The following is a 26,606-nucleotide window of genomic DNA, read 5'->3' as shown; positions in this document are numbered from 1 at the left end:
TACTCGTATACCGATATCGCATTAAAAATCATATGTCAAACCCTCTTCTCCGTTGGATCCGTTGGAGCTCTGGCCTATACCTAGTTATATGACTAAGTAATATGTAATAGCAGCGTGCCAATCTGCTGTTGGTCTTGAGAGATTTTCTTAAGTGATGAAGGGTTTCTGATGATCTTTGGACAATCTTTGTTGTTTATTGTTGGTAACTGATTTCCAATATTAAATGCATACATTTGCAAAAAGCAATCATGCCTTGCTAACTCTAATATTCATAAGAATATTAACACCTGTAAAAATCCCTTAATGGTAAAAGTTGAATAAATTCTTGATTTAATTTGAGATTAGTTTGTGATTAATCGCACAACTGTCCATAGTTAATCACAATTAAATATTTATCTAACAGCCCTAACATTGTATATTATATATAAATAAACACACACACACACACACACACACACACACACACACACACCACCATACATGTGTATTCCTATCATTGTAGATTCCTATAATTAGAGAGATTCTCCATTCATTTCTGTGGCCATAACCCTAATCCCAACTATGACAACTTGAACCCCTATGCAGCCCCAAACCAAGCCATAAGTGACCAAACAAAACACATGGCTTTTGGCTGTTCAAATTTTTAGATTGCAATCACTGACTTCTATAAAAATTAGGTTTAGACTGTAGGGACACAAACTAAGACTAAAAGTAACAGGTCCCTACATTTGGTCTCCATAATGTGGTTAATACAGACCCACACATACACACACAGTCCATTGAAAACAGCATTCTCAGGATTCCCAGCATGTAACTGCATAATTTTCTAAGAAAAACACACCCTAGTTCATAAGAATGTTGTGCCCTCTGAACAGAATTTCTGTCTTTAAAACAATACCTCTAGATTACTGGACTCCTATGTCATTTCATTTTCAGAACAATATTTGCATAACTGCCCCCCACCCTCCGATGGGAGGGGGGGCAGGGGGGGTCAGACTGCAACAGCCAAAAATACACATCTAATGCCACAACACACACAAACCCTGAACACTAAATCCACAGAAGGGGTTTCAGAGCCAGTTTCCAATTTATGCCCATACAGTCCTCTCATATGCACCACCACCTTGTCTCCTGTTCATGTTGGCCTTTAAGTTCTGCTTCGGTGGTGCCCCAAGCCAAAGGCTCCACCAGGACACTGAGAGCTACTGTTCCAGAACAAGATGCTGGCCACAGGATCAGCCAGCCATGCCCACTTTCATCTCATTCGTCACTGATGCAAAGCCCAACCCGTTAACCAAGGAAACTGTGAGAACTCCGTGAAGGGTCCAGATCAACTATGCTCCTCTACGCAAGTCCTCGAAGTGAGAAGGCTGTGAGAGAGGAGGATCAAAGATGCATAAAGTGCTTGATAAAACCCGATGTTTCTAAGCAAGAAAGCTTCTGTATATAATAAAAATAAAAATAAAAAACTGAGAAAAATGCTCAAATGCAGCGGAGAACACAATAGTGTACATGCTGCTACTCAACTGCGGCTAACCACCCATCTCCCTCAGATTTTCACAGAGCTACAGCAGAATGTCTCTAAGCAAGTCTACATGCTGACTGCAGGTCACATCAATACAAACTGCCAGTTAAACAACCAAATTGACCAAGTAATACACGAAAACAATTCAGTTAAAAAGACCATCACGGCTGTTTTGAGGACTCGGAAACCACTGAATGAGCAGCACCCTCCTGATCATAAGTTTGGTTCCTTAGCCACCGTGCCACCAGATGGACCTTATGAGTGGTTGCTGAGAAGCTCCACTCTTAGGCTATGCTAACTGCTTCATTGGAGACAGCTGAAAACAGCTTGAGGTGGTGAAGGAGGGGCTTTCTGCCGTGTTTCATATTTCATCCTGTTAGCTTCAACGCACAGATGTTTTTGGGTGAGCCGGAGGGGTCAGCAATGCGCCACTAAACTGGGCTTTACAGCATGTCAGCGTCTGGCTCCATCATTGAGTCCAGCCCGTAACACAGGCCTGCATCGCAACACACAGATGGGGGCAGAAGGGGGGGCGATGTTGCCAGAACCTTAAAAGACGTCCATGTCACTCTTCCCCATAAAAACACCCGCCCAACCACACCTTCACCTTTTAAGCGGCGTTAGTGCATCCCCTGGTCTTTCTCGTCCCCCCAGCTCTGATCCGGATGGCTGAGCCTAATGCCGGATGGCCCAGCTCAGCACTGAACACCCCCCTGCAGCGTCAGCTTACGGCGACAGAGAGCAATTAATTCCTCTCACAATTCCCCACAGCGCCTGAGAGAGGCAGGAAATGTAATTTCAGTTAATTATCTGCCAGCAAGGTGCCAGCTCTTAACTTTTTTTTTAATATGAACACCTCACTACAGACGAGGCTGAAGGGCTCCATGGACACTGCTGGTCCATCTCCAAATGAAAATCACCCTGGATGGCTGGAAATACAGCCAGCTAAATAAAAACATAATACCGTCTGCAGCAGATGGCAAGACCATCACTCTGGATCCTCACTGTCTAGAAGTAACTAGAACTGTAAGAGATACACTTGTCACCCGGGGACTTCAGATTCAGACTGAGAGAACAAGATGTTTTTCTTTCAAACCATGAACTAGCTGGTAGAAACACAGGGGGTCACAGATGGTTGGTTTAGCATTTAACATTGTACAAAAAAAAAAGCAATAATGTTTTCGGCCAGTCCTAGTGGGAGTGTTGAATATTAAACTTGAGTTAACTACTATTACTCAGCAAAAAATGACTTTCTTTCCAGGAGAGAGAACATGCCTATTATTTTCATTATCATTGCAGGATCTCACAATGGTGGCTGTGCCACTTTTCAGCCTGTGTGACATGTTTGTGACACAGTTTTTGCACTTAAGGGCCACACAATCGTGTGACACATCCGAGGTTAATTCAGCTCTCCCCTCCATGTTTGAGAACAATAGGGAATTAAACATTTCGTCTTTTTAAGGGGTCGTCACTTGTCAATGTCAACCGGTGAACAGCCTTCCGGCATTTTCCAGGGACGGAGAGTCAGGTAAATATGTAAATGACACTGATGCCTCTCCTGCTGGCTTCACTACTAAACGTCTGTAGGTCAAATATGCAGCCCAGAGGCAAATCTCCAATCTACAGTTGAGCGCAAGAGAATCAAAAATGCAACCAGATCCTCTTTGCGATGATTTATTTGAAAATGCTCAAGATCTCAGTAGATTAAGGCTGAGTTAAAGAGTTATGAGATACGAGATTTTTATTTGCCATTTGTGCATAAAACCAACATTCCAGGCACAGTGGAATTCTTGTGTGGAGCTCTCTCAGAGTCAAGTAAATAGAACACTTATTTACAGAAAAAGATGGTAATATCTACACAAAGGAGCTAATCAAGAACGAACTATGAAAGAACATTTTAAATACAATAAGTACTGCAAATTATTGCATAACTGCATAGAAGGGTTATGTGCACATTTAGAATATTGCACCTCTTATCCTGTTGCACAGTTAGGATATTGCACATTCATCCTATTTTCCAGATAATGATTTTAATTGCACATGACCAGTGAAGTGAGAGAGCGTAGGGTTATTATTTTACATGTTCATTTGTTTTGTTTTACCATCAGTTTGACTGTGGCGGGGAAGAAGCTATCGAAAAACCTTGTTCTGTGAGTGATGATGCCGTCCGCTCTGCTGTGTCTCAGATTGTACATACAGTTTTTGTGTCTGAGAGTGAGCTGGATGGAGTTGCGGAAGATACCGCGACAATCGTTCATTACCAGCATTCTGCGTTGCGAGAGGTTTCGGGAAAATACAATATGTTAAGTATTTAACTAAAGGGAATGTTATGTTTTGTATCCGAAGAGGGTTGCCGCGCAGAAGCACCCGGGTCCCCGCCGGCAGGGTGCGCAGCGGGGTCCGTCAGCAGGGGGCGCAGCGGTCAACGCCATGAGACACCGTGAAACATCGTGAAACCTTGTGTCATCCTACATTGCAGACGATCCCGGGACTAAACCTGAATAATCACACATCTTCCCACCCGCATCCCCACCGGCACAAGCCATTTTCCGCACCATGTTCCGTAGATTGCCAACTAATGCCGTTGTTTTTCGGTCAGATCGTATCACAGAGATACCAAATGTTGTAATATAGGGACCTACGCCTGCTACATAAGTCAGTTTCTTTGTTATTGGACGTAAACATCAATTGATAACAGTCATCTCACGTAAAAAGGTCGTAATTATCCTTTTACATAATGATGCAGGAGCTCAGAGGATTACCTCCCCGTTTGTGTAAATAATGAAACCAAACACCTGATTGCTGCAGCGACTTATGGAATAGGAAGCATATCACTATATAGAGGGCTATATGCATAGGCAATACCAAGACCACACGTTCAAAATAATTATTTTTAGAAATACACATTCATTTATAAATTTACGGATCAGCGTCTCCTCGGATAGATTCGTCGGAAACACACTGCAGCAGAAATACATCAGATTAACGCCACAGTTTTGGGGTTTAAATAAATCGCAGCGAGAATAGCCTGAGCAAATAAGTAGAACTCTCTATTTGCAAACTAAAATTCTTAGTTACAAGCTTTACATTTAAAAATAGCCAGTGAGCCAGATTAAGATACATTCATGTATGCCTATGGAGATGGTCGCTATGTAGATATTTATTAAGCATTGTCGCCCTCCAATAATCTCATTTAACTAATGTCAATATCATAGTACATTTTATATTTCAAGCAACAACAAAAAAAATACCTAGTATTTTTAAGAGGACACCATGTTGAACGTAACGTTTTTCATACACTGTCCATTATTGTTTCAGGGATAACTAAGAAAAAACTGATAAGCAAAACTAATTGTTGCCACACTGCGAAATTGCAATCAAATAGACACGCTGTCTACGAAATAAACATGCGACAAAATAAATGAACGGTTGGGGCTCATACAAAGCAGATTTGCAGCGCTCAGACGTCCGGCATGTAGCTAGCTGGGGTCAGCAGCCAACAAACATCCCTCGGTGTAGCGGCGCCCGATGGCCAAAGCGGCCGAGAGAAAGCCCCGACTCCAAGCTTCCTTACCTTCGGATACGGGGGCCATCGGTGCAAGGGTTTTTCTTACTCATGGCAAAAAATGCGGGCAGGTTTCAGCTCAGAACTCAATAAAAATCTGCCATTTTGAGCCGTTGACAGTGCCGTGGTGTCCCGTATTACCAGCCCCGCTCTTCAGTTAAGGCGAACATTTAAAATGCTCATCTGAGACCCCGATATACCGGCCGCTCCGGAGGACAAACATTTGAGACAGATCCTGGGCGCTACCCCGCGCCGATCGCCAACCGGCCTTCTTTTCGGGTCAAAAGTTGAACCCAATCGCAGGGTTTACTTCAGCTGGCAGCCGACATGTCTGTGGAGTCCCTGCAAAAGTTGCAATGGAGAAAAAGCGAAGGGAGTTTGGGGATAATCAAGCGACTATCGCATCGATCACGGTTCGGAGAAAATTCGGAGGGATTTAAACATTTTGTACATGGTCAGTGAATGCTAGTGTTCACCTACTTACGCTTGGACATGCGCCTTTTTAACCTCGAACAGGATTTATATTAATATGATAAAAGTCAAGTTCATTTCATCTGTCGGTTTTGGATACTGTAAAATAAAATGCAAATGAAAAAAATAAATATGTTTTAGGTTCGGTTATGCTGGTAAAAAAAATTAATTAATTTTTAAAATGTATTTATCAGAAGGTATAAAATACAGCGTACAAAGACAAGCGAGCAAGGTGCCAAATCACAGAAAATCTGCGGTGCTGGTTTATTATTGTAGAAACGCCAAAACAAACACACACATAACACATGTTATTGCCATTTAACTAATATTTCACAGTGGGACTGAGATTTAAATAAATAAATAATTTATAATATTCTTAATAACTATCATGGGGGCATTTTAGCCAGTTAACATTGTATAGACATTACTTGTATTAGTTTGGCTATAATCAGTTTACATATATCTAAAACAATAATAAATACAAGGAAATGAAAATTATGCGATGTTTAATAGGCTCGTTAAAAAAAAGCTTTGGACGATGACAGTACGTGGTTGAAAGGATCTGAAAGCGATGTATGTGGCCTGTAATAAACGAATCAATGACGACACTGGATTTTCACAGAATGAACTGAACCGGAATCGGATTACAAGGGCTCTCACAGATGTGAGTAATCTGCCATATACCAGCAACTTGAGAAATTACTTGAGTTTGGAGTAACAGTAAATTTCCAGTAAATTCCCGTCAAGCATATGAAAAGCAACATTGTAAATTACATAGTTCTTTTCGATAGCGATCAAATGTGATTTTTTTCATCATTCAAATCAAGATCTGCATTTAACCTACTGAAAGATGATTTAATAAAACAGTTCTTGCCTTGGTTTGTGCCGCCGTATAATATCATTTTGCCACTAATTATATAATAAAGTAGTTATTACGTCATTCAATAGCGACACGAAATGGTCCAGTATTAGCCTAAGTATTATTGGATAAACAACTTTTACATTTATTTACTGTATGTATGTTTATAATAAATGTGGTAAATGTGATGAGCAGCTTTGGTTCAATGGATTAAAATAAAAACTTCTGCAATTTAAGTTCCAGTGTTGATGCATTAGCTTTTACCGCTTTGTGGGAAGTGTTATTTAAATATATCTTGATCAGAGAAATGCAGAATTAAGGAGTTGCAAAAACCGATTTTTAACAAAGAGTAGAGCTAGAAAATGTCTTGCTATACAACTTACTTTACTAAAATTCAGTCAAAATTAAAACTACAAGTACCATAAGGCGTCTGTACAATTGTAGTTCTCAAAAACTGGACTACAATTATCCTAAGACTAATGAAACCTTGTGCCTCATCATCTAAACTGACGAGGAGGTAAGACAGCAGTAACAACACTCACGTTGGCTTTCATAATGTTTGCAATATAGTATCATGTACTGATATTTAGTAACATTTATTTACAGTGTATTTATTTATCATACTGTTAAGGCGGTTATCGGTAGCATACCAGTTCCTTCAGCAGCACATTAACGTTGCTTGAAATTTTGTTGGGGATAGGATTGTCGATTGTTGGATATCTGTCTCGGTGGATGAGGTCTTGTTTCCGTCGCTCCTGTGTAGCTGCTGTGCGAGATAGTACTCACTCTAAACTGTAATGAACTGCTACCTCAACCGAAGCGTTTACAAAAGCAATAAATGATGTAGCTTTACTGAATTATAGAGGTGTACAAAGTGTTCGGATTAATTTGGTAAACACTGTTCTGGAGTTTTGCAGAAAACAGCAGCATTAGTCTGCTTTTACAGCTTACAGTTTTAAGGATTTTTTTTTATTTTCGTTTATTTGGCACATGTCCCTCAGGTTATATTTACTAGGACCGCTTTATTTTAGGTTAGTCTGATCCGGCATTAACGTCCCAGACTGCCTGTTTTCATCAAATGACCATACAGTGACACTGCCATCTTGTCCCGTGTTTGACGAAGGAATACATTTATTATTGAGATTCGTGAAATTCGTGGTAGCAACGGCTTCTCATACACAATCCTACACTGGATTACTTGTATCAGTTTTACAGAAGCTGCCGGCTTTGATCGTGACGAATGCCTGACATATTGCGACATGGTTTTAATGAAAAGGAGTATTCTGCTGACTTTTTGCATTGCTACCCGTTACCCGTAAGATCTAACTGGTGTGTGGAAAAAGTTGAATTTGTCTTGACAGTACAGCGTCTATTTTAGAGAAGGATTGAAAACCTTAGCATTTCATTTTTAGTGAAGAACTACATTCTCTGTGACGCTGTCTGACAGAAAACGGTCAACATCTGACTTTGGTCCTGTCTTGGCTTGTTCTTAATGTATTTCAGATCCCTTCTCCCGACAAAAGAGCAGTAATAAATATGCACAAAACAACGAAAGGACTGTTTTTTTCTCAATACCTTTATTTAACAGCAATGCAAATGCTGCTTAACACTGTGAACGGTGTCCCGTTTTTTGCATGTGAAGTTACAATCTCAGGATGAAATAATTAATGAATATTCACCAGCAGAAATACTTAGAGGTTCTTTGGAGATTGTAATGCTTTACCAGCAGCACAATATCTTTTGTTCTTTTTGCTATATACAGAGCATTCTTTGTGAATCAGACATTATTATTATTATCATAATTTATTCAGTGTCAAGAGATGTGAGGTGAAAATTCTGAAATTATTCTGCTATTTCCCTTGTGGGGGCGGCATGGTGGTGCAGTGGTTAGCACTGTTGCCTCACACCTCTGGGACCTGGGTTCGAGTCTCCGCCTGGGTCACGTGTGTGGAGTTTGCATGTTCTCCCCATGTTGTCGTGGGGTTTCCTCTGGGTACTCTGGTTTCCCCCCCACAGTCGAAAAACATGCTAAGGCTAATTGGAGTTACTAAATTGCCCATAGGTGTGCACGTGTGAGTGAATGGTGTGTGAATGTGCCCTGTGATGGGCTGCCCATTGCTTTCGGGATTGCTCCAGAGCCCCCACAACCCAGTAGGATAAGCGGTTTGGAAAATGGATGGATTTCCCTTGTGTTCATGTGTTTAAAAGTTTGTACATGTGTCAGATTAATGGGAGGGATCACAGATGTGGACAGAAGTCTGGCTTGTCCTGAATGCTTCTCGTACACAATGTACTCAGGTTTAATGAACAAGTTGTGCCTCCGTGTATTTTATTATTGCTGTGGAAAACTTAATATCAGCATGAGAGCAGCCCGAGGGTTGTACAGGTTGGATTAAATGTACATATTATTGGCAAAATAACAACTTCATGACTTCTAGGATGGAAGACACATCTTTTTAGAGTAATAACCTTTTTAGTTTTTACGTTAAGTGTAAACCTCATCTTGGTCACACACCTAATGGCTGGTCCAGCTTTCACTACAGCCTGTTAATGTGCGGTGCACCTCATGGGTAATCCGCACGACCCATGGTGAAAAGTTGAAGGGTAGGTTAGGGTTCTTGGTCATAACTACACAATGTTATATTTTTACAGAATTCAGACCCCCCTCCCCCTTTTTTTTCTTTGCCAATATGTTGTCCTTGTTTTAAAACTTCAGAAGTAATGAAGAGGAGAGCTTGTCATTCTATACAGGGACAGACCTGTGCAATCTGTCTGCATTGATGAGCTCCAGCAGGTTTTCCCTAACTCTTTATGTCAGTAATTCCCACCACAGTGATACAGGGTGACCTTGGGACTCTCACACCCCCCCCCCCCCCCCCCACCACCAACCCTCAGTTTCCTATGTATTATAAAGGAAACTGGATTTCTGATCTCTTCAGATGATGCTCACTTCCTGGTACACTGTAAATCTCTCTGTTACACACACCATAATAAAATTTTATTTGGTCCAATTCCAAGCCTCTTGATTCCTCCACTGCAACAACGCCTGGAAATCCCTATGGAAACAAGCTGACAATTTAGGCAGGGTGAGTATACTTGGATGTGACCACCCTTTATGATAAGACATGCTTCATAGTCAGACTACATACGATGTCTGTGGAGGTGACCCTGACTAAAAGTTTGAGTGCCTTCCAGCCTGAATGCTTGAATCTTTTATGACTATGCTTGGTTCCACAATTCTGATCCAGTGTACATTTATGAGTGCAGTGGGATAATGAGATTAATTTAAAAGCAGCCCACAGCTCATGTTTGTGGTCAGTACTGAGAGGAACATCTGGGTTAAAGGTATCTTTGGCTAAGTATCCAAGTTTTTGCATTTAAGTAAACTAAGATATGGTTTCAGTCCAGGAAAGGTGCTACCTGGCAAACAAGTAGGATAGGTTTTTAAGTACTTAAAGGGTGTTGCCCTTTGTCCACATAAAGATGTGGTTGCCACGGTTACACCAGCTTTACCGCTCGCCTTGAAGGGATGCTTGTACTTGTAATGTTTACTTATGCTACAGTAACACACACATCACTCACTCTCCCAGAAAGTTAAAAAAAGGTGAACACAGGATGGAGATCGGCTCCTCTGCAGACCTATGCCAAGGTCCCCACTGGGCATTTCAGGACAGATGGTTGGCTGAAAACAAGGGCTTATTATGCTTCGGGGGGTCACATGCATGCAGACATATCGGGGGGACTGTGTAGAGTGTGAAGTGAAAGGTGATGTAGGGATGAATGTGTTCGGGTGGTGGTGGATGATGATATAGGACTGTTTGATGTTGATAATTTAGGGTGGTGTTTTGAATACAGCGTCAGTATCAAATGGGGGGAACGTTGTACTTTGTGATAAACCCTTGCAGGGATTTTGGCACCCTAGAGTGATCATGTGAGTGGGCACATTGTGTTCTCTAGTAGACTTTCCCTGACTGACCTGATGTAATGTAGCTATCTCCACTCCACTGATACAGGCTGCTCATGCCTCTCACCTGAATATTAGCTCTCTCTGTATTACTCTATAGCATGTACTGTAAGGTTCTGTTTGATCAATGTCGCCCAATAATAATGATGCACCAGAACCTGAATGTCTATACATTACCGAGAGTAATGATGGATTGCTTGAACTCACCATACAAATTATTATACACACGTGGACAAAATTGTTGGTACCCTTCAGTCAATGAAAGAAAAACTCACAATGGTCACAGAAATAACTTTAATCTGACAAAAGTAATAATAAATAAAAATTCTATGAAATTTAACTAATAAAAGTCAGACATTGATTTTTAACCATGCTTCAACAGAATTAATAATAAAAAAAAAAAACTCATGAAACAGGCCTGGACAAAAATGATGGTACCCCTAACTTAATATTTTGTTGCACAACCTTTTGAGGCAATCACTGCAATCAAACGATTCCTGTAACTGTCAATGAGACTTCTGCACTTCTCAGCAGGTATTTTGGCCCACTCCTCATGAGCAAACTGCTCCAGTTGTCTCAGGTTTGAAGGGTGCCTTTTCCAGACGGCATGTTTCAGCTCTTTCCAAAGATGCTCAATAGGATTGAGGTCAGGGCTCATAGAAGGCCACTTTAGAATAGTCCAATGTTTTCCTCGTAGCCATTCTTGGGTGTTTTTAGCTGTGTGTTTGGGTCATTGTCCTGTTGCAAGACCCATGACCTGCGACTGAGACCAAGCTTTCTGACACTGGCCAGCACATTTCTCTCTAGAATCCCTTGACAGTCTTGAGATTTCATTGTACCCTGCACAGATTCAAGACACCCTGTGCCAGATGCAGCAAAGCAGCCCCAGAACATAACAGAACCTCCTCCATGTTTTACAGAAGGGACAGTGTTCTTTTCTTGATATGCTTCATTTTTCCGTCTGTGAACATAGAGCTGATGTGCCTTGGCAAAAAGTTCAATTTTTGTCTCATCTGTCCATAGGACATTCTCCCAGAATCTTTGTGGCTTGTCCACATGTAGTTTGGCAAGTTTTTATGACTTGTTTTCAACAATGGTGTCCTCCTTGGTCGTCTCCCATGAAGTCCACTTTGGCTCAAACAACGACGGATGGTGCGATCTGACACTGATGTTCCTTGAGCTTGAAGTTCACCTTGGATCTCTTTAGAAGTTTTTCTGGGCTCTTTTGTTACCATTCGTATTATCCGTCTCTTTGATTTGTCATCAATTTTCCTCCTGCGGCCACGTCCAGGGAGGTTGGCTACAGTCCCATGGATCTTAAATTTCTGAATAATATGTGCAACTGTAGTCACAGGAACATCAAGCTGCTTCGAGATGGTCTTATAGCCTTTACCTTTGACATGCTTGTCTATAATTTTCTTTCTAATCTCCTGAGACAACTCTTTCCTTCGCTTCCTCTGGTCCATGTTGAGTGTGGTACACACCATGTCACCAAACAACACAGTGACTAACTGGAGCCCTATATATAGGTCCACTGACTGATTACAAGATTGTAGACACCTGTGATGCTAATTAGTGGACACACCTTGGATTAACATGTCCCTTTGGTCACATTATTTTCAGTCTTTTCTAGGGGTACCATCATTTTTGTCCAGGCCTGTTTCATGAGTTTTTTTTAAAATTAATTTTGTTGAAGCATGGTTGAAAATCAATGTCTGACTTTTATTAGTTAAATTTCATAGAATTTTTATTTATTATTACTTTTGTCAGATTATAGTTATTTCTGTGACCATTGTGAGTTTTTCTTTCATTGACTGAAGGGTACCAACAATTTTGTCCACGTGTGTACATAATTTAAAATAGTTGTATAGGAGTGTCAGTCAACAACAAAAAAAAAACAATAAAAAAATGTAAGAAAGTGTGGTAAAATTAATTACATGAAAGAATGAGTTATGGTTCCTTAGTAGTGGATTTAGGTATGGGCAACATGGGCAGCTGCCCAGAGTGGCATCTTGCTGGGTTTGGCACAGGACATCCGCACAAAAAAATTTGCAATGTTGACATTTGTGCAATTGATTTCCTATCACTCATAATCTTATCACGTCAATGATATCATGTCACCATGTGGGTCAATTAACCTTGTCAGAGTGGATGCCCTGATTCTAGTTTGTGTGAGAGGCTGCCACTCTACTCAGAAATAAGAGATGGGGAGGGGTGCAAGGTTGAACTGACCTCAGGTCATCCCACTGGAAGCCTAAGGTAGGGGGAGCAGGGTAATCTATGAAGTAGTGCTGCGTACAGTACTGATGCAGTTAGTGAATATTTTTTAGTGAAGTTTTAAAATGTATCCTTTTTTTGTATTGTTCTAAATGTATAAATAAAAATGACAGAGCAGATTTTTTTTTTCCCTTTGGGGGGGGGGGGGGGCACTGAAAGGCAGTACCTTACAATCTAGAACCACCACTGAGTGAAAGTTGTATTTGTTAGCATGTTGTGAGCACACATCAAATAACCTACTGTGGACACAAAGGCAGCTCCTGCCTCCCCTCCCCCCTGAAAAAAAGTGTCACTTGTTCCCCTGATGCCTCACATCTCTCATTGCCCATGTGACTGACCAGCACCCAAGCCTGTTGCATCCCACCCCCCCATCCAGCTATACCTCCATACTGCCATAACATGACTGTGGAGGGTTGTGCGATCCTGTGTATGACCCCTCCCTCTCCTCCGCATGGCTCAAGCAACAGGCAGCGTGCCCTACTTCCTAACCCCTTTTGGTAGAATGGCCTCCCCTTGGATTAACATATTTAATTATGTCTCTTTAATTATATAATACATTTTCAATAAGCATTCAGCCAGTCTCGTTCACCATGATCCGTGGCTTCTCCCAGGAAGCACAGGACACAAAACAGGGCACGCAATTGATGGCACAGGACTGGCACACCTCAAGGGTGATTTGGAGCCACTCAAATGAACCTCTTTAGACAAAAAGTGGAGTACCCAGAGCAGGCCCACAGGGGGAGAGTGAGAAAACTGCACACACATGCGCAGCTAGGAAGGAAAACCTGCCACTTTTATACCCACTGAGTCACCGTGCCAGCAATTTAATTATATCAGTATCGAAATAGAAATGTGTGGGTATTGCCAGGTTTGGAATAAGAACAGGAAGCAGCAGAAAGGACATGGGGCGGACCTCAACCAGGGTTTATCTTTAGTGTGAATGTTTTTAGTCAAACTGGACTGAATCACTTCAGTCTGAGCTGTCAACACTGAGAATGTGAGCATTTAAAGAGAGCAGGAAGCTATGCACAGGCCGTGCAGATTGGGAAGGGTGGAGGACATGGGAAGTCGAGATGAATTCCATAAGCCAAGTTTCTGTTTTTTTGTTTGTTTGTGTACCCCCACCTTGACACATCTTGCAGTGGATTTAATATCATCACAGGCCCCATTACTGTCCCATTATACTTACCTCACTGTAGACCCTATTCATTTGGATCCTTAATTAATATGTCATTATACTTACATCAATTATAAACCCCTGTGCCTGTGTCCTTACTGGACTTATACATGTCTGTTAGAATTTACTTACAATTATATTAAAAGTGGCCATAGGGTTTGGTGTACTTATTATACTTACTGTACCCTGACATTGTTGCACACTCTCCATTCGTATGATTGCTTTGTCATTATACTTACTATGGCCTTGTATCATTACATACTTCTGCATTCATTAGAGGTGTAAATAGTTATAGACCCCATTATGATCTGATTTGTTTACAGTTATTTCAGGAACCATGATTAAATTCAATAAATCCCTAAAAATATTCACAAATATGACCATGGAAACTCTATTACACACTATTACAGTTTTTCTCAGTCGCTTTGGTATATTTCTAGAATCATCCTTAACATTTGCAAAACAGTAAGTGCATTTCTCAAAACAATTTGTACAAATAGCACCACATGATATATTACCTGCAAAAGCCTGTAACTTTTTATCCCTCAAAAGTAAATATTCATGTCAATGAACTTGTCAGTGCCATCAGAATGACAAGTCCCTGTGTCATCATTTATGAAGAAGGTGTTCAAAATGCTTAGCCATGTTGTCAATAGAACAGTGCAGTATTTTCCTATGTGAACTATGGCTAAGGTTTTGATGACAATGATTGAAAAGTTATACTTTTTCTGTCTGACATCAATTTCAATGTTACAAAGTTATACACTGTACATTTACTGTAACACAAACGTTTGTATATGTGCACACTGTAAATATGTATATGTATGTATGCTACAGTATATCTCCAGAATGTAACTGTATAAGGTAAATTTACTGTAAAATGCAAGTAGAATACTGTAACATGAAGCATTGCAGTAAGTAAACAATATTACAGGACAGTGCAAATTGTTAGATTACATACCTGTTATCTCTATAAAACGTCTGAATGACTGAGGACATGGTTGTTCTCCCAACATTCGGCTGCAGCCTTCGACCAGCCTCGGCCATTGTAACACCATGATTGAAGACATGATCTACAATTGTGGCTCTTATTTCTTCAGGAATGTGCCTCTGTTCTTGGCCTCTTCTACCTCTTCCTCTGTTTTTCCTCCCTACCCTTCCATTATGTAGCCTTACTCCTCTTCTTCTTATCAGCTTTTCACCCTGTTAATTTCCTTGTTGTTCTTCAATTGCCAGTTGTGCCATTGCCAATTGCGTGTATTGTGCTCTGTCGATATATGCATGCCAACTGAAGGTTCATGAGATGCAGGACGCCTTTAAAAAAAAAATGTAATAGAGATGTATGGAGAATATGCTTGACATTATGACAATTAGTTCAACCATGTTGTATGTAATGACTTATACAATGAACTAATGCCTAGATGTTTTGGGGAATAAGACTATTCAACATTGTAGTATATAATACCCACAGTATAATACATTTTGACCAACACGGCATAAAAAATTGAAAATGTCGGAATCAGCAGATGATTGTATATAATCATTTTCATAACTGCGCCAAAGCATTTGCAATTTGACCAAAAGAATGAGCCTTTGTATTTATGATGTGCACAAGTGACTGAATAATGTGGAGGATGTACAAGTAGTTATGAGAATTTAATTTCTAATCTGATAAATGTACCAAAGTCACTGAGAAAACTGTAATGGAATACATGTAAAGGCAATGAATCTCTGAACATTTATTTTATTGTTGTTATTATTAAAAACAGAGAATAAAACCAGTGTAAATTGTCAAAAAGGCCACCTACTGAACTGCACAGACAAAAACAAACACATAAAGGAAGTGCCATTTGATTGGCTGCTTTCACCTAGGATAACTAGCGGTGCACTGATATGGACGTTTTGACAACTACAGATATATTTTATCTCCAGTATCACCAGTACTGATATAGATAACTGGCTAAGCTCTTAGCCACTTATGGAGTAGGGGTAGGCAAAATTTAATAATAAATTCTTTCTTCAGCCGGTACTTTGACACCTGTTATAAATTGTGAATTGGCCAATCAAATCCCTCATACTCCACCACAAGAGATTATTAGACTACTCGTCTAATGTAATCACCTCCATTATTGTAGTAGTATTGTGTTTAGCTCTGGTGTTTTTGATTTTGAATACTGATAAAGCATTTCATGCATATCAACCTAGTTTGGTAGAAAAAATATCTTAATTTTTAACAAATATTGGTTGATATTGATATGTTACCCAAAATGTTAACTAATATTGCTTTTACTTAGCTAGCTGGTTAGCTACCTGAGAGTCTTTCTATTGTAGCTAACAAAAAAGAACAAAGCATCATAGCGCAAAGATCATGAAGCAAAGCTTCCTTTATGACTATTAATCATCTTCGTTTCTGCAATTTGCATGCCAACACTGCTACTTTGCATGTCTACCTGTAGCATGTGAATGCGAGAGCACACAAGTCGGAAGTAGGAGTATCTTGAAGTAAGATTTTAACCAAAATTAATTAAAACCAATTTTGATGTTACAGACCAATGCATTAAATTTCCACTTTAATAATTAATTTATATGATACATTGATGCATTTTTAAGCCCCCGTAATATTCATATCATTATTCAGTAATCACTGTACCCTAAAAATGATTACACATTTCTGTATTCATATCCAATTCAATTTATTTTTATATAGCGCCTTTCACGACTGAGTCTGCCAAAGGTACTTTGCATCGGTTGAGATACATTCCAACAACATTAAGACAGAACAATATAAAAACAGGGAAATGGGAAGACAAAAAAATGAAAGAAAGAAAGCCTGAAGAGGAGAGGAACCCAAAGCTCCCAAGTATGGAGAAAAACCCTCTGGGGGTCCGAGGTCAACTGGCTGCCTAACTCCCCCTGTTCATGCTAACATTAATGAAAATGATTGAGTGGGCTTGCTTGCTAAAAGCGAGGTGTAAATTGTGTTGAGGTTCAGTGCCAAAGTCTATCAATGAGTCATCATAACCATATCATTATACATACTGTACCCTTATATCTTTGCATACTTCTGTATTCATATCATTAGCATGTCACTGTACATACTTACTATACCCTTATATAGTTGATAGATCCATAACATCAGTAGATTCGACCACGCCATTGCTAGTGGTGGGACTATTTGTCTGCTCAGCCAGCTGGTGGCACTTTCAATACTGGCTTGGACAGGAGGATTCATAACCTGGGTGTCTGCTGTAGCCAGACTGGAGGTGTCTGGATCTCGGGGCCCTGTGGAGCGTTTAACTTCATTTGGGCTCAGAGGAAAGGACACACTCAGGCTAAATGAACACTGTAGGAAGCCTGGTGTCATTCAGGACTGGGAAGGGGGGATAAGGTTGGTCAATTACACTTCTGCTGAGCGTAGTGTTAACCCGTTGAGCGCTATGTTTGTTAGTAGAGGGCAGCCTCCCTGTTTGTCCGTTGCCATCCCCAGTGAACTTTGGGTGAAGTCGTTCAGATGATAAGAATTCCCACTGTGGCGCCATTGGGTTCATTTGGGTTGTCTGGAGGCCAGCAGGCGCTGAGGAGTGGCAGGAAGAGAGCAACAGGCCTGTCTAGCTAATCCCTCAGCACTGCTGACTGATTCACTGCCTCTGGGAAGAAGGTAGCTTCCTTCCGGGACTCATGGCATCATGAAGAAAGGAGTGTGGGTTGGCTGTCAGGACCTCCCTTGTTATGCAGGAATCACGGCTGCATTCAAGCTCTGGGTCTACTTCCTCATTCATGAGAAAAAGTTTATGAACCTCTTGGAGTGATTTGAATGAATGACTCCTAAAATGTGAACTGACCTTTTCTCACAGGTGTTTTTGTGCACTTCTCTTCTTCTTGTTTCCTTCTATAACCCTGGTATTTCCTCTTTGTCCACAGCAGACCAGTGACCACTCAGAAGCAGCCCTTTGGCTCTGAGATATGGAGGCAATGACAAACTTCCTCACACTGATTGCCACGGAGGCCGGGGGTTTGCCGGTGACCTTGGCTCTTCTTCTGGTCTTGCTGGCTCTCCTCTACTCGTGAGATGGGGGGGAGTAACCCTGCAGTAAGCGAACAATCCTGTGTATGTGTGTTTGTGCGTGCGCATGCTGCCCACACAGGAGGTGCATTTTCTCTAATAAATGTGGCTTTAGAAAAGTGTGTCCATGTTAGACAAAAACACAAAGCTATCCCAAACTTTCCATGACATTAATTGTTTTAAAAATCTCTGATGGCAGGGAAGCGATAGTACATAGTTTATATGATTGTGTTTATCATCCCAAAAGTGTGGCTAGCTGTTCCATTATGGGAGAAATGGGCTTGAGATTGTGTTAGAGATACAGGGAGCTATTTTTGGCATCCAGCAGCAAAGGGAGTTTAACAACAGGGCTGATATTACTGGGAGTGGGAACAGAACATACTGGTTCTGTTCGGATTTAACGAGAGCAGGCTGTTTCCAGAGTTTGCTGCAATGTCTTAAGGTGTGGTGTCGAGCCAGGCCCATTCAGGACCTCAACAGCAGAGCGGTAACAAAAAGACAGCTGCGGAATGGCGGATAAAGGAAGTGTAGTGCGCAGCTCCCAAACCCGGTAAAACAAGAAAAGAAGCATAATAAACGATAAATAAATGAAGTGTCTGGATGCATTCTACCCACTTGAGGCTTGTTGTAGTCATTTGCTTCCCCATTAAAAGAGATCCTTCGTAACTGTTCATCTCCAACAGGACAACTAGGCTGTTTTTTTCCACTCTGTTTTTTACCATATAAATTTCACTGAATCATAAAGCTTGTCAAGTTCTTTAAACCGTCAACTACTGTATATCGCAGTATTGCTAGTGTATTATTATTGTTGTATAGGTTGTCTGTGTTGACATTATGTCTGTGACCAGCAGCACACCATGAACTGAGCTTTCACAGATTTTTCCAGCAAGCCGGGCACCCTCTTGACTTTTGCTGGTGCGTCTCATTCATGAGACAGTGCGCTCCTCTACTGGCCACCTGTGGTCTTGCACTGACACACTCTGAATAGTCCAACACTTTTTTATGCATTCACTTCTTCACTCTCTTCATTGCAAACTGGAATACACTGGTAAGAACAGTCCGGATCACACCCAAACTGGCAGACCTGCTTAACCATTCTGTCTTTGGACTTCTTGGTCTTATGGTTCTGTAACTTTCTGTGTGCAGGTTATTGTGTGTCACTGTAGGGAAGGCCCCATGACTTAGTGGGTATTCCTGTCACCTCACGGCACAGGTGCTGATTTGAATTTTCCTTTTCCTGTGTTTCTTTGTGGAGTTTGCATGCTCTCCTCTTGTCATGCTTTTCTAGTGATTTCCTCCTGCAGGCTAATTGGCATCTCTAAATTACCAGTAGTGTGTGCTCTGTGTACTCTGTGATGGACTGGCATCCCATCGCTGGTGTCCCCAGCCCTCTACTGCCTGGGGTAGGCTCCCAGCTCTCAGCAACCCTCATTGGGATAAGTGGATGGATGGATGGAAGGAAGGAAGGATCTGTTTTCGTATGTGTTGTATAAACTATTTCCCGCTATTCACACTAAAATATTATATGTTTGCTCTGCACCAGAAAACCACACATTTGTGCTGTGTGTTTCACTTTGGTTTGTTGTGTTCTGTGACTCATGGTAGTTGGATATGTTCTGTGACTCTCAGTGGTTTGTTGTTATGTGACATGGAGTGTCGCTTCTCTGGCGGGGAAGAAGCCTGCACTGGTGCTCGAGGTTGTGAGGTTCCAACTAGATATAGTTAGGCTCACCTCGATGCACGCAGTGGACAATGCTGACGTGAACAATGACAGTGAGATCTGGAGTGGCATGATTTGGAGGATTGCCCCCCCCCCCCCCCCCGCCAGATCTGAACCCGAGCAGTGTTTTGTTATTGGACTTCTGTCATGGATTGTCCATAATGAACACCCTGTTGAAGTATAGGGGTGTCCATATGTGCACTTGGCACCAGGACACCATAGGCTGTAGTTTGATGATCGACTTTGTGATTGTGTTATCGGACTTGTGCCTGCATGTATTGGACACTTCGGTGAAGAGAGGGGCGTAGCTGTCAACTGATCACCACCTGGTGGTGGGTTGACCCCGCTGGTGGGGGAGGAAGCCGGTCAGGCCTCACAGGCCCAAGCGTATAGTGAGGGTCTGCTGGGAATGTCTGGCAGAATTCCCTGTCAAAAGAAGCTTCAACTCTTACCTCCCATGTGCCCAGGGAGGTGAGGAACGTTGAGTCCGAATGGGCAATGTTCCGCATCTCCATTGCGGAGGCGGCTGACCAGACCTGTGGTTGTAAGGTGGTTGGTGCCTGTCATGGCAGCAATCCCCAAATCTGCTTATGAACACCCGTGGTGAGGGATGCCGTCAAGCTGAAGAAGGAGTCCTATCAGGCCTTTTTAGCCTATGGGACTCCTGAGGCAGCTGACAATTATGACAGGCTAAGCGGAATCCGGCTTCGGCGGTCACTGAGGCAAAAACTCGGGTGTGGAAGAAGTTTGGAGAGGCCATGGAGAACGACTTCCGGACAGCTTCGAGGAGGTTCTGGTCCACAATCCGGCGGCTCTGGGTGGGAAAGCGGTGCAGCATCAACACTGTTTATGGTGGGGATGGGGCACTGCTGACCTCAACTCGGGAAGTTTTGGGTCGGTGGAAGGAATACTTTGAAGACCTCCTCAATCCCATTGACATGCCTTCCAATGAGGAAGCAATCTGGAGACATGGGGGTGGACTCCCTTATCTCTTGGGTGGAGGTCACTGAGGTGGTTAAAAAGTTCTTCAGTGGCCGGGCCCTGGGGGTGGATGAGATCCAACCGGAGTTCCTTCTGGCTCTGGATGCTGCGGGGCTGTCCTGGAATGGCAGATGGGGGTGGTGGTCCCCCTTTTTAAGAAGGGGGTCTGGAGGGTGTGCTCCAACTATAGAGGGATCACACTCCTTAGCCTCCCTGGTATGGTCTATTTGGGGGTCCTGGAGAAGAGGGTCCGTTGGATTGTCGAACCTCGGATTCAGGGGGAGCAGTGTGGTTTTCGCCCTGGCTGTGGAGCAGTGGACCAGCTCTATACTCTCAGCAGGATCTTGGAGGGTGCATGGGAGTTTACCCAACCAGTCTACATGTGCTTTATGGACTTGGAGAAGGCATTCGATTGTGTCCCTTGGGGAGTCCTGTGGGGAGTGCTCTGGGCGTATGGGGTGCCGGGCTTCCTTATAAGGGCTGTTCGGTCCCTGTATGATCGGTGTCAGAGCTTGGTCCGCACAGTTGGCAGTAAGTTGGACTCGTTTCTGGTGAGGGTTGGACTCCGCCAGGGCTGCCCTTTGTCACCGGTTCTGTTCTTAACTTTTATGTTCAGAATTTCTAGGCACAGCCAGGGCGTTGAGGGTGTCTGGTTTGGTGACCACAGGATTAGGTCTCTGCTTTTTGCAGATGATGTGGTTCTGTTAGCTTCATCAGACGGTGACCTTCGGCTCTCACTGGAGCAGTTCGCAGCCAAGTGTGAAGCGGGTGGAATGAGAATCAGCACCTCCAAATCTGAGACCATAGTCCTCAGCCGGAAAAGGGTGGAATGCGCTCTTCGGGCAAAGGAGGGGGTCCTCCCCCAAGTGGAGGAGGTTAAGTATCTCAGGGTCTTGTTCACAAGTGAGAGAAGGATGGAACAGGAGAACGACAGGCAGATCGGTGCGCCGTCAGCAGTGATGCGGGCGCTACATTGGTCTGTCATGGTGAAGAAAGAGCTGATTTACCAGTCAATCTATGTTCCTACCTTCACCTATGGTCATGAGCTATGGGTAGTGACTGAAAGAACGAGATCGCAAATGCAAGCTGCCGAAATGAGTTTCCTCCGCAGAATGGCTGGGCTCTCTCTTAGAGATAGGGTGAGGAGCTCGGTCATCCGGGAAGGACTCAGAGTAGAGGCACTGCTCCTCGGCATTGAGAGGAGCCAGATGATGTGGCTCGGGCATCTGCTTAGGATGCCTCCTGGACTCCACCCTGGTGAGGTGTTCCAGGCATGTTCCACTGGGAGGAGGCCCCGGGGAAGACCCAGGACATGCTGGAGAGACTATGTCTCTCTGCTGGCCTGGGAACACCTCAGGATTCCCCTGGAGGAGCTGGATGAAGTGGCTGGGGAGAGGGAAGTCTGGATTTCCCTGTTTAGACTGCTGCCCCCGTGACCCTACCTCGGATAAGCGGTGGATGATGGATGGATGGATGGACGGATGGATGTGTGTTTATTTTATTTACATCCCCCCTTCCACACAAGCATACTCGCCACAAACATGGTGCTGCCAGTCATGTAAAGCGCCAGAGCCTTGTGGTCACACCTGTGCCCCGTAGATGGAGGTGTTTATCCTAATTAAACATGGGTCAATGGCCTGTTCGTCACACCATGCTAATCACATTGCACCGTGTGCAACAGTTGTGTCCCCAGTGATGCCAATCCACTACTTCATCAGGAGCATGTGTCAAAATTCACCTGGAGGAAAGCAAAGATGTATCTCAGGTTTTAGCTCACTTTTTATCTTTCTGATATTACCATGATGACAGATGGCTGTCCAGGAGTCCCTGTCGCGTCACAAGTGTGTGGCACTCCCCCCACCCCTCCCCCCCATGCAGAGGCTGCCCATGTTCCCACCATGAGAAGAAAGGCCCCATTCATGTAGGAGTGCAGCTGGGATTGTGAGGAGGGGGGGCACGGTGAGCTCCTCTGACTGGCACTGCTCTGCCAAGGGAAATGTGGAATTCAGAACATACACACAGGATTGGCCATGAAGATGCATGACACACAGTGGGGAGATCCTGACGTGCTCATATACACACACATACACACTCTGTAATGATAAAGTGGATGGGGTACTTGATCACAGCGGCCTCTAACTGTCGGTGTGTTATCAGGAGCATGATGTGGCTGGCAGCTGTGTATCTGACTCTGTATGGCCATGTGTGTGCCAGTGTCTCACCTGTGTGTGTGTTTGTATGTGTATGCAGATGAGCATGTCAGGGTCTCTCCATTGTGTGTGTCTGCGTCAGTCTCTCCCCATTCTGTGTGTGTATCATTGTTTTCCAGTTCTGCGCGGGTCTGTGTCGATGTCTCCCCTTTATGAGAGTGTGTCACTGTCTCCCCATTCTGTGTGTGTGTGTCTCCTCTTTGTATGAGTGTCCCCTCTGTGTGTGTGTATATCCTTGTATCCTTGTGTGAATGTGTACGTTTCCCACGTACCTCGCTGGGTGTCTTTGCCTCTGCAGCGGGCAAACGTGGTATCAGATGTGTTTATGTCTGTGAAGATTCTCAGTCATCCAGGTCAAGGTTATCCCAAGAAAGGTTATTCAGTGGCAACTGGACTTGTTTAGTTCCTTGAAAACATTTCACCCTTCATTCCAGAGGGCTTTCTCAATTCTGACTGACTAGAGTAGCAGGTTTAAACCACTGAAGTTGCCACTGAATAACCTTTCTTGGGATACAGATGTGTTTATACAACAGCCATCCCAGAGAATTTGGGGGGCGGGGATCGGGGGGATTGTGGGTGCTGTTTGTTCTGTGGGACTAGGGCTCTGCTCCTCCTGTGTTTTCACCAAACACACCTAGACAGATTTACTGACAGGCCGGAACGGAAGTCAGTCCCCAGGGGGACCTGTGTGGAGATGGCTGGCGGATGCCGGCGACAACATACTGGCAGCTTGGAGTGCTGGTGGGGCCCACATGCGGTCCGGAGGCCAGGCCCAGCGCCCCACAGCTGGAAAATACCAATGCAGGTGGCCTCTCCACTGACTCTGAAATTCTGGGAAGGACTGTGACTGAGCATATCACCAACATTAAGTCCTTCACAGAGGGCTAACGGCAGTCTCAGATCCAGTCTTCAGTGACAGGATGCAGTTGCTTCATGCTGCTTTGCCATGGGGTCTTTGTTCCCAATACATGGTCTTTGTCTGGCGTTTTGATATCACTAACGGTCTCTCCCCATTCTGTGTGTGTATCATTGTCTCCCCATTCTGTGTGTGTGTGTCTCCCCTTTGTATGAGTGTCTCCTCTGTGTGTGTGTGTGTGTGTGTATATCCGTGTATCCTTGTGTGAATGTGTAAGTTCTCCCACGAGCCTTTCTCTGGTGATGACGGTCTTTGCCTGTGCATTAGTTACAGAGCCTCAGCTGGGGAAGCGTCCCCAGTAATTGGAGGAGAGTCACTTCTGTGACCATCCCAGACCCAGAGTGCCACCCTCTGGGTACACTGGTGTCACATGATATTTTACAGTTGTCAGATATTCTGCAGTATAGTATGGATGCAGCTTTTCTGTTTTTCCTGTCTCAGGCGATTAAAGCTTTAGTTTCTTCATTCCAGGAGCAGCCAGGACCTTTAGACTGCTGGGGGTATGGTGGTAAGGAATTGTACTTTACATGTTGCTTATTTGAAATCCACTTGTCCCTGTTATAAAATTACTAAACCAGGACTGTATTTCCTTATTTCCTTATATTTTCCACCTGTGGAAGTATGAATTCTCCTGAAAGTATACACCCCCATGATGAATAATGCATGCTCTTATTTACTGCAAATGAGCTGAAATGAAACGGAATATGTTGTGTGTCTGAGTCAGCGGTGCAGATGGTGCATGCTGTGGCTGCGTTGAGAGGTGTGTATGCACTGGCTAAGGGTGTAGATTTGGGTATGGACAGTAGGGATATGTCCCTACCTATACCGTGGGAGCACTCTGTGTGTTTAGGGTTTGGGACTGATTGGGTCCCTACTTATATACAAACCAAACCTATACCCTTGGCCCATCTATTGCCCTGGTTGTGTGTTACAGTGACACAGATGTAATTAGTGAGGTGTTGCAGTTTTTATTGCATCCTGGACCTTACTACAAACCTGACTTTGAAAATGAGGCTGGGTCTGTGGGGGCGGAGAGCAAGGGCTCTGGGTTTTGGTCTGTCAAATAACCTTTCTAAGGCTTCTCTGTTTTAAGCTAAACATCCGTTAAGTTATCTTCCATGACATATGAAGGATTTGTGAAAACCTGATTGGCTGTATTAGAGCTTCTTTTTTGTTGCATCTCATGAATAACGTGTGTTGTGTAAAAATAGCAAAGAAGAAAAGACATCTTCCAGTAACAATTCATGGTTACTAAATCCCAAGCTCACAACTGTATGGACAATTGTATGGATAGGGCAACAGTAACCTCCAGCATTAGCCAACACCCCCTCCTTTTGCCTGCCCCTACAGGTACTCCACCTATCCCTACACCATCCTTGCAAGGTGTGGCATCTCCTACCCCTAACCCTTACCATTCTATGTAAATATGTTCCAATTTCGGCAGGTGAGAGGTTGTGATAACACAGGCCTGCTTATGGCCACAGATAACCATGACTAATCATGATTAACTATAACAGGGTTCCTGCAGATCTTTAAAAAGTCTTAAAAAGTCTTATTTTAAAATTGCTGAGTCATAAAATGTCTTAAATAGTACAATTTTTTTCTGGCATCCATCCATCCATTTTCCAAACCGCTTATCCTACTGGGTTGTGGGGGGTCCGGAGCCTATCCTGGAAGCAATGGGCACGAGGCAGGGAACAACCCAGGATGGGGGGCCAGCCCATCGCAGGGCACACTCACACACCATTCACTCACACATGCACTCCTACGGACAATTTAGTAACTCAAATTAGCTTCAGCATGTTTTTGGACTGTGGGGGGAAACCGGAGAACCTGGAGGAAACCCCTCGATGACATGAGGAGAACATGCAAACTCCACATACATGTGACCCAGGCGGAGACTCAAACTCGGATCCCAGAGGCAACAGTGCTAACCACTGCACCATTCATGTATATATGAAGTACATTTAAAATGCCTATGTTTTTTTTTTTGATCGTGAAAATGTTTTTTTTTTTGAGGTCTTAGAAAGGCCTTAATTTTGATGTTAAAATCTGTGCAGCTACCCTGTATAACTAACTATGACTTACCTTGATTAACCATGATTGACCGCAACTAACTATGACTCATCATGTTTAACTGTAACCAACCATGATGGAACACCTGGAAACTGGAAGTTTTTATTATGAGATTAAAGTTCATTTGAAATAAATATTGCTATGCAGTGTCTTAGGAACTAAAATAAAAATTGATTTATCAGAGTGAAGTTCCCCTGTCAGTTTATAGGGATGGACTAAAATGTCTAACAATGTCAGAAAACAGGAAGAATCTGATTTGATGATGCATAAAACATTGCACTGTTGACTTGCATGCATGCATACTTTAAAAAATGCATGCATATTTGCACACACATATATTCACATATACAAGGGCAGAAATGTACCCTGGTCTTAATCTGCACAGTTAACTGGCGTCACTCTCAAGAGGCTCAGTCAGCTGGCTTTCTGATTTGCCAAGGTGTCACACCCCTAAATTAAACATAAATTAATCACCCCTATAAATGAAAATGTACACTGTTTTTCTGGCTCTTGATTTTATACTGGGCCGGTATTTAGCATGCAGGTGATGCAGACACTGATGGTAGCAGCTGAAAGTTTCCTAGACAGATCCTGCTTCTCGCTGCCGCTCTGATGAGGTGTGGAGACCACCTCCATTTGCCATTGAGTGAAACATGTATAAACGCCACAGCAGCATTGGAGGAGTGACTGAGTGCCAGGGTCTGGGGCATTCTCCGCCTTGAAGGTTGTCACTTGAGGTGTGTTCACACCACTGGAACTTTTTTTCTGGTACCTGAACCTTTATCTGGAACCAGAGACTTTT

The 26,606-nt window shown here is 43.1% G+C and overlaps 2 protein-coding genes across 4 annotated transcripts in view; one reads left to right on the top strand and one right to left on the bottom strand.

The window, feature by feature from the left end:
* The window catches only part of hipk2 (homeodomain interacting protein kinase 2), a 59,691-nt gene extending 54,186 nt beyond the window's left edge, over positions 1-5,505 (bottom strand). Inside the window, exon 1 of one of the 3 annotated variants that reach the window (XM_049007595.1) lies at positions 5,100-5,505. In XM_049007595.1, the coding sequence (XP_048863552.1) occupies positions 5,100-5,118 (19 nt within the window). In that variant the 5' untranslated portion in view covers positions 5,119-5,505. The remainder of the gene's footprint in view (positions 1-5,099) is intronic. The other 2 variants (XM_049007596.1, XM_049007594.1) reach the window with 2 other exon arrangements.
* Positions 5,506-6,822: 1,317 nt separating this feature from the next.
* tbxas1 (thromboxane A synthase 1 (platelet)) overlaps positions 6,823-26,606 on the top strand; it is a 76,259-nt gene continuing 56,475 nt past the window's right edge. The window contains 3 exon segments of the mRNA XM_049007871.1: positions 6,823-9,506; positions 17,760-17,902; positions 25,079-25,172. Coding sequence (XP_048863828.1) covers positions 17,802-17,902; positions 25,079-25,172 — 195 coding nt within the window. The 5' untranslated portion in view covers positions 6,823-9,506; positions 17,760-17,801.

Source organism: Brienomyrus brachyistius, chromosome 3 (genome assembly GCF_023856365.1).
Source record: "Brienomyrus brachyistius isolate T26 chromosome 3, BBRACH_0.4, whole genome shotgun sequence".
Taxonomy (NCBI): Eukaryota; Metazoa; Chordata; class Actinopteri; order Osteoglossiformes; family Mormyridae; genus Brienomyrus; species Brienomyrus brachyistius.
The sequence above is the reverse complement of the archived record's forward strand: the minus strand, read 5'-3'. Positions and strand labels throughout refer to the sequence as shown.